The sequence below is a fragment of the Pecten maximus genome, chromosome 18, assembly GCF_902652985.1.
Source record: "Pecten maximus chromosome 18, xPecMax1.1, whole genome shotgun sequence".
NCBI lineage: Eukaryota > Metazoa > Mollusca > Bivalvia > Pectinida > Pectinidae > Pecten > Pecten maximus.
The window spans coordinates 3,227,575-3,247,945 of record NC_047032.1 but is presented as its reverse complement, the minus strand read 5'-3'; the positions used below and the strand labels follow the sequence as shown (position 1 = coordinate 3,247,945).

Here is a 20,371-nt window from a genome sequence, read left to right as displayed (position 1 = left end):
ATGTCTCATCAGTGGTTCATGCAATGAGAGATATACTAAAATACCTTTTTTTATTTAAAGAAACTTACTATTTTACAATTTTCTTTTTTTTACAACAATATAGGTATATTCACCGAGGCACCAGACGCTTCACCCCATTGTCAAACAATGTGTCACAACTTCTTTTTTTTTTTTTTTTTTTGGAACCAATCGCATCATTTTTTTATATTGTCCCAGAGGTCATGTCACAATGTCCCAAATAATAGGGGCGACATTTCTCGTCTATGAGGCACCATTTTACTATTTTCTTACTATCTGTTTTCAATGTTGAGACTGACCAGGAAAACAAACATAGGCTTACATGCTGCAACCTTTGATTTAATAGTGGAAATTTGGTATGCCTACTTCTCAGAAAGTTCTTCTTAGATCTTCATTTCATAAACATATAAGACCCCTTGCTATCAAATGATTGAGAGGAAGATGAAAAGAAGGAAAAGTAAAGAAAAAGACCCGTCTAACATAAAACCAATAAAGACCATTCAATGATGGACATCTCCCTGGGACCTCGTCACTCGGAACACCTCGGCCGATTCTCTATCTTAGAGAATCGACCGAGGTGTTCCGAGTGGGGACCTCGTGCTCTATACATACCACAGGTACTTGTGGACATGAATATGATGTTTTTAATAAAAATATTACATTATAGACGAGTAAATTATTGTATTACATGCTTAATTTGTAAAAAAAAAAAAATGTTCCTTGGCCTTATAAATACTTAGTATTTTGACAAAATTTTAATATGATAAATAAAAAAAATATTAAAATTCTTTTACTCGAGGACCCCATTGGAAATAAGCTGCACATCGGCTTTTATGGGCAATCTTAGGTAAAGCAAATTTACTGCATAACATAATAAATATAATGTAGAAAATGAATAACAATGAAAAAAAAACTTTTTCTTTTGGGGTTTAATGTCCTCAGTGTCATATATTTATATGAGGAGGGGTCTCACCGAGACACTAAGAGGAAGAAAAAGTATAGTAAGAAAGAGTATTGAGGAAAGATTTTAAATCTGAAGTTTTGTAATGTAAGCAGAAGATCTATTTTGGTCTCTATCTACAGTGCCCCCTAAATAGCTTGATCGGGTGGCACAGTGGTAATTAACACACTTGTCTCTCACCTAGGTGGTCGGTGTTCGATTCCCCGATTGGACGTGAAACGGTCCACTGCGTGCAACAGTAAGTCATCTCGTGTGTTTCGATCCGGGCAAACGAGGGTGATTAAAATAAGTTAGTTTAAACAATATTTTCATTCAATACTCAAAATACTTAAAATACATACAGATATTTCATATGGGATGGGAAAATATATGTTGTTTCGCAAATGTTGTAAAATAGATCAAGTTTACAATAGAAGTCATGCAGGGGGTCGCTACCACAAAAGATCATACTTGTTTTGAAAATCACAAACTGATTGATAAACCTTGTTGGTTAGTCTGTAGGGTTTGTCCCAATTTGGAAGCTGACCATCACTTTGTAAGCAATTTGTCAATTAACGTGTCAAAACCTTACCTAGTATATAGGTCTCTGCCAGGGATAACTTTGGCTCCTATGGGAGATTTTATGAGATTAGCAAAATTCCTATGAGATTTGTCTGTATAAAGAGGTACAATTTTGAATTTTTAATGATATTTTTTTGAAAAACATGGGTAAAAATCCCCAAATCTCTGCTCAAAGTGATCCCTGCTTACCTGTGGATTTCAATAATATATTGTAATAAGCATGGCTCTGTTGAGATGTGAAAATATTGTGATATTCTTGATGCCAATTACTTGACAAAACAGACCAACGTTTTGTGACCACTGGCCATGTTACCCAGGTGACCGCGGTTGCCGAGTGGTTAATAAGGTGTACCGGCACTTTAACACTAGCCCTCCACCTCTGGGTTGCGAGTTCGAAACCTACGTGAGGCAGTGGTTTTTCTCCGGGTACTCCAGCTTTCCTCCACCTCCAAAACCTGGCACGTCCTTAAATGACTCTGGCTGTTAATAGGACGTTAAACAAAAACAAACCAAACAAACCAAACACAGGTGATCACTTATTTTATGATAATTATAGTTCGATCAAATGGACCACAGATTGACCGCATAGGAGAGATTTACGACTTCATTTGACTGTACCAAGAGAGATTACCATGATCGAGCGGATCGTATAGAAACATAAAATGATTGAAAATAACTGTTAACATACAAAGATATATGAAAATATTAATAATAAAAAACGTAATGTTTTATAATAAAACTTGAAAACTTATTTAGGTATTTTAGATTAATACAAAAAGATATAGAGTTGGATACTGTCCGAGTTATGATCTTTTTGTATGTTTTTGGTGTCCGACTTAAGATTAAATCATATGGCCGACTTCGAAGCTAAATTTCAAATGAAAAATAATGTTTTTTTTTATAAGATAAAGATAAATTTGAATGTATTATGCATGAATCTTACAGTTGAAATGAAGCTCTCAGCTGTAAGCCGTAATAATTCAAAGTATTGTCTGCTCATATCAGTTTGACATCACAAAAGTTTATCTTTGAACTCCTTGTATTTTGGCGCTTTTCTGCTTTACCGAGGTCAAACACTGCAAAGGTCAGAAACGTTTTCAAAGAGCTTTCAAAGAGAGACAACTCTGGGAAGTGGAGGCTTTATTTAAGCATTGAACGGCTTTCAGTTGGCATTCATATTGACTATGAATGCCAACTGAAAGCCGTTCAATGCTTATATTTACCATGTGCGATTTTTTTATTTGTCGTGCGCTTTGTTTTTGAAATTTTCAAATTCAAATTTCAGTTGGCAGTTCATAAGCTGGTGAACTCGCAACTGAATTGGTAGGGTTATATAGTGGCAGTACCATACAATGGTAAATATAATGGGGTAGACGGGATGAGGACGGTATGACGTGCTTAAAACGTCCGACTCTAGAACTCGTCCGTGCAATATATAACATGATACTTATGTCAACTGTGATATTTCAACAATATTTGTGTTCAGAGGTACAGTCATTTTATGAAAATTTATATAGATATAGGGAAGTGGAAAATATAGATTTAGAAGCACATCTCCAAAATTGTAACATGTCAAGGTTAAGTAATCATGATTCTGACAGTCTAGAGGGTATTATAACATTTGATGAAGCTGGGAAAACACTAAAAGAGATGAAAAATAATAAAAGTCCAGGGTCTGATGGTTTCACATCTGAGTTTTTTAAAGTATTTTGGAAGTATTTAGGTCATTTTGTTGTTCGATCATTAAATTATGGGTTTTCAGTCAGTCAATGTTCAGTAACTCAAAGACATGGTATAATTACTTGTATTCCCAAGGGAGATAAACCTCGACATTTTTTAAAAAATTGGAGACCCATCACACTGTTAAATATAACTTATAAAATAGCTTCTGGGGTAATCTCACATCGTATAAGAGCAGTTTTGGGTAAAATTATTAATGAGGATCAGACAGGGTTTTTATCAGGTAGATATATAGGGGAAAATATTCGTACGGTCTATGATGTAATGCAGTATGCAGAGGAACACAACATACCAGGAATGTTATTGATGGTAGATTTCGAAAAAGCTTTTGATTCGGTTTCATGGGCGTTCATAGATAAGGTTCTAGGCTATTTTAACTTTGGGAAAGATATAAGGAAATGGATAAATACTCTTCATAATAATGCAAGTGCATCTATAAATCAAGGTGGAAACATATCAAAACATATTAAGATTCAACGTGGATGTCGACAAGGCGATCCAATTGCACCATACATTTTTATTCTCTGTGCCGAAGTTTTAGCTGCAAAAATTAAAAATAATAATCTCATAAAGGGAATTAATATTGAAAATTCTCCTATTCTAAATGTACAGTATGCAGATGATACAGGTTTGATATTGGATGGATCTAAAGAGTCGCTGAGAGAATCTATTTTTGAACTAACTACTTATGCTAAGATATCTGGTCTAAGAATTAATTCTAATAAATCTCAGGTGATATGGATAGGAAGTAGGAAATATAGTGAAGAAACTTTTTTGCCTGAAGTAAATCTGTTGTGGGGACAACACAATTTCACTTTCTTAGGGATAGAATTTTCTGTTGATCTGGATAAAATTCCTAAAATGAATTTTGACAAAAAAATTGTAAAACTTAAATCTGTTATTAACTTATGGAAAAGAAGGAATTTGACACCATTAGGTAAGATTAATATTATTAAATCTCTGTTGATTTCACAACTTAACTATTTGTTCATTACTTTGCCAAACCCTTCAGAAAAGATGATTGCCCAGTTAAATTCTCTGATTCTGGATTTTTTATGGAATAGTAAATGTCATAAAATAAAAAAAGATGTTGTTATTCAAGACTATATTGATGGGGGTTTAAAGATGATTGATGTTCATTCTTTTATTGACTCTCTAAAGTTAGGTTGGGTAAGAAGATTATTTCACTCATCTGGTAAGTGGAAATTAATTTTAAATACATATGTTAATTTTAGAAAACTATGTAACTGTGGAAAGGAATATATTGATTTGTGTAGATCCAATTGTAAAAACTTTTTTTGGAGGGATGTGTTTAAATCATTAAATAGGCTTAATAATTCAGATTCTATTAGGCTTCCAAAACCAGACTCAATTTTAAAATCACCCATCTGGTATAATAATGATATCAAGGTAAACAACAAGTATGTTTTTTATCAAAACTGGTTTGATGTGGGCATATTAACAATAAATGATTTAATTAAAGATTCAGATGATTTAGCTTTTCTTTCTTTTGAAGAGTTCAGACATAATTTTCGAACTATAAACACAAATTTTCTCCAATACCATGGACTAGTTTCAGCTATCAAGCGCTTTTTGAAAAAATTTGATTACCTGATTCAAAGACCTCAACAGCCTTTTATACCTTTTCTATTTGACATATTTTTTAAGAGTGAAAAGGGTTCAAAAGATTTTTACAAATGCCTTATTGCGCCAATATCCATACCTACTGGAACAAGAAAATGGAACCAAGAATTCATTATTGATCAAAATAAATGGGCCAAAATATTCAAACTTCCTTTTATAGTTACCAAAAGTTCTAAATTACAGTGGTTCCAAGTGAGAATTATACACCATATTTTGGTAACAAACACGTTCCTTTTTAAAATAAACTTAAGTCCTAGTATTTTATGTAACTTATGTTGTATGGAGCGTGAAACAATAGTGCATTGCTTATGGGAATGCCAAGAGGTTCAGTCACTATTACAGAGATTTGAAGCACTACTTGATATACTTTTAATTCCGTTTGCTTACAATAAAGAATCCTTCCTGTTTGGTATAGTATCACAGTACTGCAGTAATGTTGATAACGAAATTTTAATTCTTATCAAGCATTATATTTATAAAACTAGATGTCTCAGCAACTCTTTAAATCTTAATGCGCTTATTAATGTCATCAAAGATCATTTTTCTATTCAACAATACTTTAATTACAGTAAAAGTGAGAAAATTAAAAGGCAATTTGAACTCAATTGGAAGAAATGGAAACCTGTTCTAGATTTATAGTCATCTGAAAAAGATAGTTCCTCTTTGCATATATAGCTTTAGGTCCCCAAAGACTGACATCGCCTGTTCTAGCTCCTTTCCATTACTTTTTATTTTTACCATTTAAAGAAATTTTCTCCCATGCTTCAGTCATGTTTATTTTTGTCTGTCTTTGTGTGTGTGCGTTCTATGTGTGATGGTGTGTCCGGTTATGCGTCTGTCTGTGCGTGTGTCTGTTTTGTCTTGTGTGATGGTGAGTCTATGTGTGTGTCTGTCGGTGTCGAAGTGTGTGTGTGTGTATGTCTGTGTAATGGTGCGTCTGTCTGTGTCTATCTGTCTTGTCTGTGTGATGGTATGTCTGTCTGCTTCCTTCTCACTCTGTATAAATTTAGGTTAGGTTATGTATGTATGTTAATTAATATGTAAATGATGTAAGTAGATGTGAGGCTTGTGGTTCAAGCTTAAAATAATCGTGATGAAGATGATGTTTTTTGTGTGATGATAAGGATGATGATGTTTTATTTTGATGAAAAAAATGATAATAATTTATGTATGGATAATGATATCATGATAGATGATGATGATGATTAAGTGTGATTCTTTTGATGATGATGATGATGATGATGATGAATGGATGAAGATGATGATGCTGATATGATGATGATGATGTTTGATTATGTATGATGATGATCATGATGGTGATGATGGTGGTGATGATGAACCGATGATGATGAGGAGTAAGATGATGATAAAGATGATGATTCTGATATGATGATGATGATGTTTGATTATGTATGATGATGATGATGATGATGATGATGAATCATGAGTATAGCTACTGTGGGTGTAAGAGTGAGAATGTGTGTGCATATATGTTTCAAATGTTTTGTATTTATGAAAAAAATCTTGAAAAATAAAAAAATTCAAAAAAAAAAAAAAAATATTTGTGTTACTATTCATTAATTACTCATCATTTTTATCTATTATGAAATTGAGAAGATATGGAAATAATGTAAATACATGTATTGTATAACATATATGTGATTCTAGTGTACTGTATTCTACCGGTTTTCAAATTTGCCGCCGCATTCTTGGACTCAGAATGAGGCTGGTAACATTAATGATTTCTCCTCTTCACTCAATAGTGTTTATACCAGCTGCCGAAAGATAACGTTTGGTTTATCGGACGTAAACAAGAAGCCATTGGCATTGCACAACCCCGAGAAAGGTTGGTAATAATTATAAGGTGGTGAAATAACGGAATCAGAAAGTATTTATAGACTTCGGTGTGATATATAAACCGGTATGTTACAATAAACAGCATATTAGAATATTTCACGAGTAAAAGGCAAAAAGTTATCGAGCGTTCACCCTGACGGGTCTGAACTGACGTAAAATATTATTCACGTTGATATTCATATCGTTCACAGTCTGGACTGTTGTTTAATGGAAGGACTTGATATTTTTAATAATTATAACAGGCGAGAGTTGAATCCAGCCATGTCGTCTCCTTGGGGTAAAGTCTCAAACTCAGCCCCCGTGGAACCTTGTTCACTCCAAGATGTTATGAGCGAACAGCTGGCAGCTGACCTACAAGAAAAGGACGAGATGAAAGAATGGGAGTTAATCAGGTAGATTACAGTTGCTAAAACACAACTCTAAATAAAAATTCTCGTAACGATCTTGTATATTGATATACAGTTATTTGCTTATATGAAAATCTGTACTTAAATCAGTGAATTACATAGATCTGGGCCCAGTTGCTCAAAAGGTGATGGTCACAGTTTAGCCCGGTTTCCTCAGGCCCTACTGTAACAGACATGGTGTTAGGGCCAGGGGAAACTCGGGCTAATCGCCGTTTAACAGCAATTTCAAAATCTGGATGAGTAGATTTCTGGTAGAGCTAACTTGACAAAATTTTACTAAACTATGGCACTTTTCAGTCTCTTTCTACCTACCTAGTTTAGGAATACACACAGGTTTGGAATTAGTAAAGGAGAAATGAAATTTTCATTAATCAAGTGATTTAGCTAATACCTGATGTACAACTGGGTCCTGGTTGTTGATAGGATGTTAAACAATTCAAAACACAAATATATAAAAGACTGAAAGATTCATATTATCCAACATTGAACAGAGGGTAGTATCAATATCTATCTTAACAACTGACCATATTTTTGGGCCAGAGACCAAAATATATTGTAGATAGTAAAATATACTATAAAAGACTACATTATGTAAGTTACCAGAGTTAAGATAAACATTTCCTGGGTAGAGAAAACATTTTCTGGATAGAAAGAAACTTCCTGGGTAGAGAAAACACTTCCTGTGCAGGGCTCAAAGTGGCGCCTATTTTAGTGGCCATGGCGCCTTAAATTGACCAGTTATTGACCTAAAAGGTGTGGCCACTAAGAAATTGTCCAAATTTGGGATTTGGTTAATCTTTCAAAGGTATGAGCTGTCGACGCTAAAATGATGTTAACAATTGAAAAAGTTACAGAGATATGTTAAACTGAACTAAAGAATTAAAATATTTTCTTTTAGAGTTAAGACAACTTGTGAATTGGGTACTTTGGCGACTTACTTTTCTAATTGATGCCTAGATTTCATGACTTGGTAGTCAAATAGGCCACCTAGTAAAAATATCCACTTAAATTTTTAAGCCCTGCTGTGTAGAGACGACTCTCATAGCATGCTGTAGTGATCGAGAGTTTCCATGGGGTGTCCTATAGCTTGGTAGTAGTGATTAGGGCATGTCCAGTCGAGTACAAGGTTCAGACCACTCTCCCCATAGCTTCAAGATGCACTGGCGTCAGCCATCAGGGGTATCTGTTGGATTAATTTTTATACTCCCCGCAACGAAGTTAGGGGGGTATACTGGAATCAGGTTGTCCGTCCATCTGTCCGTCTGTAGACACAACAATCTACCGGCTACTCCTCCTAAACTACTTAGGGAATTTCAACGAAACTTTAATTTATGGCAATAACCCTTATACATTGTAGATGTGCATAATCTATATCATGTTGTAATTTTGTGGTTACCATGGTAACCAGGTCACTATACTTCTTTTTTTGGGTGAGGGGGAATTTTGTCCATTCAACTCCTCATAAACCTGTGAACTGCTTCAAGTCAAACTACACAGGAGTGATAGGGACCATGTGTAAATGTGCATGCATGATATTTCTCTACAGAATTTTTGGTTTCCATGGTTACCAGGTTTCAATACCCATAATCTTGTGAAAAACTTTGTCAAGACAACTCGGACAACTCCTACATAGCTATCAACCGATTTTATTTGAAATACACAGGAATGTTAAGGACTCATAATGTGTACATACATGCATGCAGGTTTTTTCCCCACAAATTTAGGTTGCTGTGGTAACCCATCACTAAAAACAGGCTTTTGTTGGAAAATCTTCACCAGAGGGGCGGTGGAGGGGCGGGGGGTATGAGTTGGCCCTCTGGACGACAGTTCTAGTTTTGAAACTGGTGACAGACATGTTGATTTTTTTTCCCATGGCCCCATGGGTTTCCTCCAGCATCCAAAGCAACATTCGTTCTCCTAACAGCATATTAATAAATTCAAACTTAGATCTACACAGAGTTTAGGTGATGTATCAGTCTCTGGTTATTTGTTGAATTTGTTAACAATGATAAATAAATGTTCAAAGTGCATTTGATTTTAAAAGAGATTATTCTTAGCAAGAATACCTGATATGACCCATAAAAAGGCCATGACATCATCATTGTCTTTTCTTAGTTATTTGCAGTCATATATATTTCATCTTTTACTGTAAACGTGGAAATTTACGCGAGGGGAGAAATTTACGCTAATTACACGAGTCCTTTTGGTCGCAAAAATTTCCCCCATTCGTATTATTTTGATATCAATTTGCGTAATCTCGAACTACAAACAAATGTGGATCGATCGCAAAAATTACCCCAACTCGTATAATTTACATGTCGAAATCGCAAAATTAATCCCCCCCCCCCCCCCCACTGCAATAATAGATTTATAATTAATATTAAATGTGATTACAGCAGAGCAGAGGCAGACCCAGGGTTAAACTTGGCCTCACTGACGGCAGGAATTGGCTCAGAAGACACAAAAGATGATCACATGTTGGCCCAGCTTCTACAAATGGAGTTTGATAAAGAACACGACCAGGAGGTCCGAGTGAGAGAAAAGCAGTACAACAGAGATAGCAAAGGTAGAGTATGATTGACATGTCACTTAGATCTAATTATGCAGTTATGCCGTGGTGGCTGAGTGGTTAAGGTGTCCCGACACTTTATCACTGGCCTTCCACCTCTGGGTTACGAGTTTGAAACCTATGTGGGGCAGTTGCCAGGTACTGACTGTAGGTCGGTGGTTTTTCTCTGGGTACTCCGGCTTTCCTCCACCTCCAAAACCTGGCTCGTCCTTAAATGACCCTGGCTGTTAATAGGACGTTAAACAAAAACAAAAAGACCATTATGCAGTAATTGGTTATAGGGGCATTCCTTTGTTTGTATTAAGTTTAGGCCATCAAAATTAAACTTATTGGAAACTTATAGGGGCATTCCTTTGTTTGAATTAAGTTTAGGCCATCAAAATTAAACTTAATGGAAACTTATAGGGGCATTCCTTTGTTTGAATTAAGTTTAGGCCATCAAAATTAAACTTATTGGAAACTTGTATTTTTTCCCAAGTAGTAAAAGTTATAATCTTTACATTAATAATGCAGTTTTACTCTCAAGATAAACCAAAGTTCTTTGAGTATTAAGTCCTGAAAATTCTTAGTTCAACCCAAAGTATCACTAATTATCGCATTAAGTCATACATGTAATAATGGCGCCTGCCCTAGTAAGGGCGCCCCTACCTTTTTTCAAGGAAATAAATCTTTGACTGAGTGTCAAAATGGTGTTCAAAAGTGATAATTCATGTGAAGTACAGTATTTGTATATGATACACCTTTTTCCTGTACATTTCGGCATTAATTTCATTACTTGTAGACACAAGCACTAATATAGTCATCGTTCGGACATAGATTTCATCAATAGAAATTGTGCATGTTTCTGATGTTTGAACGAAGGAATTCCCCTTTACCATTGAAAATGGTCAGAAAAATCCCCCTACATAATAACACTCATTCTTTATAGCCGGTTGTTTTCATGGGTCAAAAGTTCCATGATTTTCATTTAGAATGAAAAAGAGTAAAATTTAAACAAACTAGAATTGTCATGATCTGACTATAGGAAGCTTTAAGAAATCTATTTTATGGAAATATCACTACTGATGTTAAATTACAAAGAGTTTAACAGGTGATTATTGATATATTACGACCGGTAAGAAATTTAGATCTATGTGCGATGTTTTGGTGTGATTGTTGTAAAATTTAAGAATGTACATGTATGCGTATATACCAAGTCTATAATCTGTTCTGAACAATTATAATTGTCGAAATAACATTGGATGATTGGAGGCCGCCGGGTCAGCTAATGCCGCCATGATATGATGATAGTCTTAATAGATTGGATTTTATTTTCATACATGCATATATAACCCTGTGTCTTGTTATTTCCTGGATAAAACTTTTGTGACCATGTGATCAATGGCCCAAGGAATAGCGAAAATATCCCGGCTAAAATAACCGACTACTTGCATGACATTTTACCAACTGTGGCCATGCAGCTGCCATTAGGCCACGATCATAACATTGTCAAATTAAATGTCGTCCATCCTCCGTCTAAAAAAAACCCTAGCTACTGCTATTTCCTGAGAAGTACCAGGAATTTCTTTCTCAAGTTTCACGTAATTATGTCGACTCCCCACGGCCCCTAGTTAAGCATGATCAATTTTGCGACTGTCTGGGAAAATTTCATCTTTGTCATTTCGTAATTTATTAATTTCCTCTTGGTCCCTAATAATATATAATGGTGCAGGTTTATATATTTGTATTAATTCTCAGACTGACCTTATATTAACAGGGAGTCAGTTCTAATTTTGTCATTTGAAATTTACTGCTATATATCTGTGAATCGTTAAAATTATGGAAATTTTATTTGTAGGTTTTTATTGCCTGGAGATAAAATGAACCTGAAAATAACTTCTATTTAAGGAAAAATCATACTAAAAAAGTAGTGTTTCGTGAATTCCACATGTTGATGGATCAAAATCTTATTATTATTAAGAGGGATTAGGAGAAAGATACGCAAGAGGTGTAGAAAAGCTCAAATTTACATTGAACCAATGACATCAAGTGGTGGGTGCAAAGATCTCTCTGGGATTTCGTGTGTTTAGATTTGTTCCGTAAATTGAATGCATACATGTGCTGCATACTAGACACCAGCAGTATAAACTACAGTGTTGTATTATCTCTTTGCCAGTGTCCATATCCTTCGAGAACTACCGAACATTGCACCCAGCTTACCGAGACGAAGAAGACGAAGTTGTCCCCACACTTGATGAAGATTACGAAGGAGAAATGAAATGGGGTAAGATATATTAACTCGTAAACCACAGTGTGTAGCAAATCCAAAGCATCAACAGAAGAAAGATAGCTAAACATTCTTAATTTGATTTTCCATTATTAACCAGTTTCTAGCTCTGACCGGTCGTTTAAATTTGAATATCACATCCGCAAATATTTCAGAGCTTGATTATTTGCAGGAAGATAAGTGAAGAAAGGATGTCAATTAGGTCCATTCTGTAGCCTCTCTGTAATATTACCTGAAAATGACCATTCAAGTTTATGATTGATATAGCTTATAACAACATAGAATCTATCAATGGAATATACCCACTAGGGATTGATCGACGTCAATCAACGGAATACCCACTAGGGATTGATTGACGTCAATCAACGGAATACCCACTAGGGATTGATTGACGTCAATCAACGGAATACCCACTAGGGATTGATTGACGTCAATCAACGGAATACCCACTAGGGATTGATTGACAGATCAGCACCAGTTATTAGCTCACCTGGACCGAAGGTCCGGTGAGCTTATCATAGTTATGTCATGGCACCTTGTCCGTCCGTCGACATTTGCTTCAAATCGCTACTAGTCAAAAAGTTCTTATTAGATACTGACCAAATTTAGTCAGAAACATCCTTGGCAGAAGGGGATAAGATTTTGCATAAATGGTGACTCTGACCCCCAAGGGGCCCAAGGGGCAGGGCCCAATAAGGGAAATTGAAGCAATTCTTTTAAATTCCTACTTGTCATATAGTTATGAATGGATTTGAACCCAATTTGGTCAGAAACAGCCTTGGGGGATGGGGAACAGATTTTGCATAAATGTTGATTCTGACTCCTAAGGGGCCAAAGCGGCAGCGATCAATAGGGAAAATAGAGGTAATGCCTTTAAATTGCTACTAGTCATAAAGTTATGAATGTATTTGACCCTAATTTGATCAGAAACATCCTTGGGGGAAGGGGAACAGATTTTGCATAAATGGTGACCTGACCCCAGAGGTGCCAAAGGGGCGGGGCCCAATAGGGGAAATAGAGGTAATTCCTTTAAAACACTACTAGTTATAAGGTTAGAAACATCCTTGCGGGAATGGGAACAGATTTTGCATAAATGGTGACTCTGACCCCGAGGGTCCAAAGGGGCAGGGCCCCAATAGGGAAAATAGAGGTAATTCCTTTAAGACGCTACTAGTTATAAAGATATGAATGGATTTGAGCCCAATTTGGTTAGAAACATCCTTGCGGGAATGGGAACAGATTTTGCATAAATGGTGACTCTGACCCCGAGGGGCCAAAGGGGCAGGGCCCCAATAGGGAAAATAGAGGTAATTCCTTAAAATCGCTACTTGTCATAAAGATATGAATGGATTTGAACCAACTTTGGTCAGAAACATCCTTGGGGAAAGCGAAACAGATTTTGCATTAATGATGATTTTGACCCCCATTGGGCCAAAGGGGTGGGGCCCCATAGGGGTAATAAAGGTAATTCCTTTAAATCGGTACCAGTCATAAAGTTATGAATGCATGTTGTAAAAACAATCCTTGAGGTCTTTCAGTCCCTTAGAGAGTCTGGACTTTGATATTTCTTTAAAGCAGTTGTGATCCCCACACTTTAACCATCTATGGCATGGTTTGAGATTGGCAAATAAAACGAATTGAACATGAACATTATTTTGACATTTGGTCAAATCCAACCGGATGAGCGATACAGGCCCCATGGGCCTCTTGTTGGAACTTTATCTCAAGTTGAATGCTACAATGTATATTTTTCTGTGATTTTCGGATAAATCACATTGTCACTATTTCCAGTATTGAAATGATGTCATTGTTGAGCCTAAACTAACCACTGGTATTATATCTTGTAGACAAGAAACCACCAAAATTTAACAGCCAGGGGACGTCAGGCAAAGGCAAGGAGATGATCACGAAACACGACTCCTCCGTGTGTGGACGGAGGAACGCATCGAGAATGATGGAGGTAGATAAACAGGGGGCTCATTTTCAGATTAAATGGGGTATATAATTATGTTCAACAACCATCCCGGGCACATTTAGATTTCATTCATAATAACTTACACTTTCTCATGTTTTGACACTTTCTCATGTTTTGTCAAAAATTGAAATTTCTTCACAGATTTCATTAGAAATTCACATTAGGCCTGTTTAAAATGGAGTTTGTTCAAAACTGAGTCCATCATTTTTTTATTCTGAGGGGGGGGGGGGGGGGGGGGTCTTATTACAGAACAATGAAATCATTTTATTTGCTGAGAGGCAATAGATATGGATGGGAGTTTTGATAGATATGGATGGGAGTTTTAATAGATAAGGATGGGAGTTTTAATAGCTATGGATGGGAGTTTTGATAGATATGGATGGGAGTTTTAATAGATATGGATGAGAGTATTAATATATATGGATGGGAGTTTTAATAGATATGGATGGGAGTTTTGATAGATATGGATGGGAGTTTTAATAGATATGGATGAGAGTTTTAATAGATATGGATGGGAGTTTTAATAGATATGAATAGGAGTTTTAATAGATAAGGATGGGAGTTTTAATAGATATGAATAGGAGTTTTAATAGATATGGATGGGAGTTTTGATAGATATGGATGGGAGTTTTAATAGATATGAATAGGAGTTTTAATAGATATGGATGGGAGTTTTGATAGATATGGATGGGAGTTTTAGTAGATATATGGATGGGAGTTTTAATAGCTATGGATGGGAGTTTTAATAGATATGGATGGGAGTTTTAATAGATATGGATAGGAGTTTTAATAGATATGGATGGGAGTTTTAATAGATATGAATAGGAGTTTTAATAGATATGGATGGGAGTTTTGATAGATATGGATGGGAGTTTTAATAGATATGAATGGGAGTTTTAATAATTGGTAGCTTTAATATTTATGGAATTTTAATATAATTAATAGATATGGCTTAGTTGCAAGATGAATATGATATTGTTGTGATATTGAAACAATTTCATCGTGATGTAGATGCAGGATAAAGATTTGCCAGTATATTACATTATATATGTGTGATGTAGTTTATCATTGGGTCTAAATTTTCAGAATGTGACTGTATAGACTAATATTTGTATTTGGTTGTAGTTTCCACCAGAGTTTGAAGTTGGAGATGGTGAGGGTATGGATATGAAATTACCCAATCATGTTTACAATAAACTTAAACTCCACTCAATCTCAGAAAACAAGAGAAGTCAAAAGCTTCACGAGAAAAAAGAACATTCGACTGCGGTAAGTATGATGCAAGACTGTCTGTGTGGTGAGTCTCCAGTCTGTGTGGTCAGTCACCAGTCTGTGTGGTCAGTCTCCAGTCTGTATGGTCAGTCAATATCATAAGGAGATATTTAACAGTACATGTACACACTATCGTGATTAGTGTCAGAGCATGTCGGCTGTCTTTCGCTACTCAATGTGAGATTAATAGAATTATCCCATCCCTAGCAAACACAGAATCACTCAAATGAGAAGTAGGTGAGAAAAAGTTGTTTTTTATTTGATTATAATATATTATCTGACTAATGCCTCCCTCAGTACTTTCAGTACTTTGATTATTTAATTATAACCTACTAATGCTATATGTTTCATATTCCTTAAAATGCGTTAAGCCTTTTGAGGCCAATCGCTTATTCTCAACAAAAACAAAAACAAAAATGTAAAAATCTTGTACTGACTACTTACTAATAGACCAATTCTAAAACATGCTTTAACATCTTTCTTCTTAGTAATTAAAAAAATGGAAATGTTTACATTACAGGAACAAGCAATGGATCCTCGGACACGTCTGTTGTTGTATAAAATGGTGAACAATCTTGTCTTAGACTCTGTTAGTGGCAGCATCAGTACCGGAAAAGAATCTGTCGTTTTTCACGCCTTTGGTGGAGAGTAAGTTAAATAAACAAAACATTTCACACCCAGATTTGTCGGGTATAACATTTTCACAAAACTGTTGGCTTTATATCTCATAAATTTAAAAAGTGGGCATAAATGGTTGTGTTTATTAGAGATCAGGCGTTTATAAAGAATGATGAATGTGACTTTTTGTGTTGATCACAGTTCTGGCGTTTATAAAGATTGATAAATGTGATGGTTCATGTTTATCAGATATCTGGCGTTTATAAAGATTGATGAATGCGATTGGTTGTGTTATTCTGTTGAGATAATTTACATCAATCATTTTACAGGATCGCTGGAGAAGCAATGCCCAAAGAAGTGGCCATCAAGGTATTTAAAACCACTCTTAATGAGTTCAAAAATAGAGAAAAATATATCCACGGTGACCATAGATTCTCGAGAGACGACTTCAAGAAACAGAACCCTAGAAAAATCATCAAAATGTGGGCAATGAAGGAAGCGGCGAACCTAAACAGGTACAATATGTTGTCTGATTTATACGAAAATTAAATTCATAATTTAATATATTAAACAATGCTGTAAATTTGTACCAGACATCAGGCATGCTGATTTTGTACTGTGTACAGTATTACTATGTTAATCCCAAATAAACCACCTTCTTCATTTTTTGCAAAATCATCAATTTTTAAATTGTAACTCAAAGCTAAAAGCAGTATTATCAATATTGAAAGCCTCCCTAAACTTCAATGCTTAACTTTTACACTAGGGGAAAGGGCTTAGTTATTTGAGGATAAATACGGTACTTAACTTTTACACTAGGGGAGGGGGCTTAATTATTTGAGGATAAATACGGTACTTAACTTTTACACTAGGGGAGGGGGCTTGATTATTTGAGGATAGATACGGTACTTAAATTTTACACTAGGGGAGGGGGCTTAATTATTTGAGGATAAATACGGTACTTAAATTTTACACTCGAGGAGGGGGCTTGATTATTTGAGGATAAATACGGTACTTAACTTTTACACTAGGGGAAAGGGCTTAGTTATTTGAGGATAAATACGGTACTTAACTTTTACACTAGGGGAGGGGGCTTAATTATTTGAGGATAAATACGGTACTTAAATTTTATACAAGAGGAGGGAGCTTAATTATTTGAGGAAAAATACGGTACTTAAATTTTACACTAGGGGAGGGAGCTTAATTATTTGAGGATAAATACGGTACTTAAATTTTACACAAGGGGAGGGACCTAAATTATTTGAGGATAAATACGGTACTTAAGTTTTACACTTGGGGAGGGGGCTTAATTATTTGAGGATAAATACGGTACTTAACTTTTACACTAGGGGAGGGACCTAAATTATTTGAGGATAAATACGGTACTTAAATTTTACACTAGGGGAGGGGGCTTAATTATTTGAGGATAAATACAATACTTAACTTTCACACTAGGGGAGGGGGCTTATTTAAGGATAAATACAGTAAGTTTATTTTTCAAAAGGGTCAAATTTTTATGACATAAGACCACCAGTCTCACTTTGAAATCTAATTTTATTTTCAGGATGAAGAAGTTTGACTTGCCGTGTCCTGTTGTACAGGTCCAGAGGAAACACATGCTTGTGATGTCCTTTATTGGTGAGGACCAGAAACCAGCCCCTAAACTAAAGGATGCTGTCCTGACTATCCCAGATCTGGAGGATGCTTACGACCAAACTCTGGAGGTATAGGTTTAAATTCCCCCAACTCTTTCAGTACCGTCGACTCTAGTGGACATAAAAATGTGCTCACTCTTCCCCACTGTCGACTATAGTCGACATAATTTCAAGCTCCCTCTTCCCCACTGTCGACTATAGTTGACAGGCTAAGTTGACGTTACTAAAGTGTTGATTTGTTGAAAACATCAACCAACATATTCAATTATCCAATGCAACAACATATAAAATGCGTTAAAAACTTTTGAAACAAACATTTTGGTTGATAAATTCGTTTTTATTTCGTTTGCGTTACGTATTTTTCCGTTAGAGTAATAGGTGATATTATGGCGGCTTGCTACATATGCATTTTAGATATCTAGGCATTTTGTTTAAACTTCTGGGGGCGAGACTAATAAGAACACAAAGTACGGAAAGAGTAAACATAGATAATATCTTTTTGTCCCTTTACTAATATCTGTCCTGTTGAAAAATATAAAAAGGAAAGTGTAGGCCATGTAATAGGACCGAGGTGTCAAGGAATTTGTATATAGATTAAAAAGACAATTAAAAATAAAAATATAATTTATTTTAACCAAATTAAGATGAAAGTCTTCAATGATGTTCAGTTTCTTCTATCCATCTGTATTAAATTCATGTTTTTTGTTGTTTTTGGGTGTTTTTTTTCAGACTAATAGAAGTTTTTTAATCCGATTTTGTGTTATTAGGAAAAACTATATTAAAGAATACAAAGAAAATACATTCGTGTTTTTTTCATGTTTGACGGAATCATTTGTTTATAGAGTTGTATTACTAGAATTTCACAATGTCTGTCAGTGATAATATTTGTCTCCCCACAGTTCATGAAGAAGATGCAACGACAGTGTAGCTTGGTTCATGCAGATCTCAGTGAATATAACATGCTATGGTGGAAAGGCAAGGTTTGGGTGATTGACGTTAGTCAGGCTGTCGACGTCACACACCCGCTAGCCATGGAGTTCCTACACCGAGACTGTACTAATGTATCCAATGTAAGTTGTAATCTATAAAGAGTTCACACACATATACTGTATTTATCTGTTGTTCTCAGACTAAGGACAATGCCTCAATTTTGGCCTTTAGTTGAGCGTTCGCCACTGCGAGGAAGGCTTTGGGTTCTGTCCCCTGGCCGAGACATACCACAGTCTTTAAAAATGGTAGTTGCTACTCCTGCTTAGCGCTCAGCATATTTGAAGTGGGACGACTGGTTCGCCCGTTGTCAGTATAATGTGACCGGGTGGGGTGTGCTGCTGGGTGTCTTCGGCAGTATGCTTCAGCGAGGTAGCTTTATAAATCGGCAAAAGTTCTGGCCTATCACAAGGAGACTTAACATGAACATACCGCAGCCTCCCAAAACACATACGCACTCGCCACACGCATGCATGTTGCACGCACGGGAGGCCGTCCTTAAATGACCTTAGCGGTAATAGGATGTTAAACAAAATAAACCAAACCAAACCAAACCAAACCATCTCCGACTAAACCTCCATTGTGTCGCTGTCTATATTATGACATCCAACCATTACATTGTAATTCAGATAAATAAAACAGCATTACTTTTCAATTTCAAATTGATTTATATATTATAATATATTAATTATGATTGGCTGTCAAATGATTTTCAGAGTAATTCTGATTGGCTGATGGTTTTCAGAGTAATTCTGATTGGCTGCTGGTTTTCAGAGTAATTCTGATTAGCTGATGGTTTTCAGAGTAATTTTGATTGGCTGATGGTTTTTAGAGCAATTTTGATTGGCTGATGGTTTTCAGAGTGATTCTGATTGGCTAATGGTTTTCAGACCATCAGCCAAAGTTGTATACTTTTTACAATAAGCTTTAACACATACCAGGGTCAGTTTACATGTTGACATGGTTTAATGTGGTATTTGTATTGTTACAATCAATTTAAGAAATCTCCTGTGTAAATATTTTTTTGGGTATGTATGTCAAATCTGTGCTTGTTAATAAATAATGAATCCTGTTTTTAAGGTTTTCTTTGAGTGTAGTGCTATTAATCTGTATGTAACTTTATTTCCCCTTTTCCAGTTTTTCCGGTCGGGTGGTGTCCATCAGGTGATGACCCCTGAGGAGATGTTTAACCATGTCACTGGATTTGACATTTCTGGTGAGGGCGCCGATTTTATTGCTCAGGTGCGACGCTATGACACAGAAAAATCTGAAGAGTACCTTCTTTGTCCAACAAATCGGAAGCAGTTTTCATTTGACTTTTTCTTTGACAAGTCCCAAAAGGAGAGGGCAGATGCTCTTAAGGAAGTAGGATTTTCAGATAGTGAGGAAGAAGAAGAAGCTGAAAGTGAAGTGAAGTAGGAATTAATTTATAAAGTAAAAACTTGTCACTTCAGAAGGTCTATATAGAGATGTTACTGAACACAGAGTGTGCAGACCGAGCGCTGAGTGCTATTCTTTTAACCAGAATAATCTCTTGAAACTCACATAATGATTGTGTAACAATGTGGAAATAATTTTATGAAAATATAAGCATTCAGATGAATAAGATTTTTTTCGCTGTTTTTTTTATTGTTTTCTTCAGATAACAACCAATTTTAAAGGTTAAAGAAATACAGTGATACATTACTTCTATTGATCACACAGTGTATGAGGAAAGCATTCAATTAATTTTCCTGTATAAAATAATGTGATCATACTTTAAGGTAAAATACAAACAGCACATATTTCAAATAAACAAAACATAAAGTTGAAGAGAAGATCAGAATTTGGTACTTTTTCTC

General features: G+C 35.5%; 1 protein-coding gene across 2 annotated transcripts; it reads left to right on the top strand.

Annotated features, from left to right (window-relative positions):
• Positions 1–6,687: 6,687 nt before the first annotated feature.
• LOC117316438 (serine/threonine-protein kinase RIO3-like) lies at positions 6,688–20,142 on the top strand. 2 transcript variants are annotated; one of them, XM_033871021.1, is made up of 11 exons: positions 6,688–6,770; positions 7,024–7,173; positions 9,585–9,754; positions 11,913–12,020; positions 13,871–13,983; positions 15,124–15,267; positions 15,791–15,918; positions 16,218–16,403; positions 17,453–17,612; positions 18,443–18,613; positions 19,668–20,142. In XM_033871021.1, exons 2-11 carry the CDS (start codon positions 7,043–7,045, stop codon positions 19,947–19,949), a joined length of 1,593 nt encoding a protein of 530 aa, XP_033726912.1. In that variant the 5' UTR covers positions 6,688–6,770; positions 7,024–7,042; the 3' UTR covers positions 19,950–20,142. The 2 variants fall into 2 exon arrangements, with proteins under 2 accessions (XP_033726912.1, XP_033726911.1); XM_033871020.1 differs by lacking the exon at positions 6,688–6,770 and having other exon boundaries at positions 6,851–7,173.
• The last annotated feature ends 229 nt before the right edge of the window (positions 20,143–20,371 follow it).

What these genes read in the sequence shown, in the direction of transcription:
- LOC117316438 (XM_033871020.1), top strand. Translation starts at nt 6,989, where the DNA reads ATGGAAGGACTTGATATTTTTAATAATTATAACAGGCGAGAGTTGAAT. An exon ending in GTACAACAGAGATAGCAAAG is followed by an intron (nt 9,755 to 11,912) that starts GTAGAGTATGAT and finishes TCTCTTTGCCAG; the next exon opens with TGTCCATATCCTTCGAGAAC. An exon ending in CGAAGGAGAAATGAAATGGG is followed by an intron (nt 12,021 to 13,870) that starts GTAAGATATATT and finishes TATATCTTGTAG; the next exon opens with ACAAGAAACCACCAAAATTT.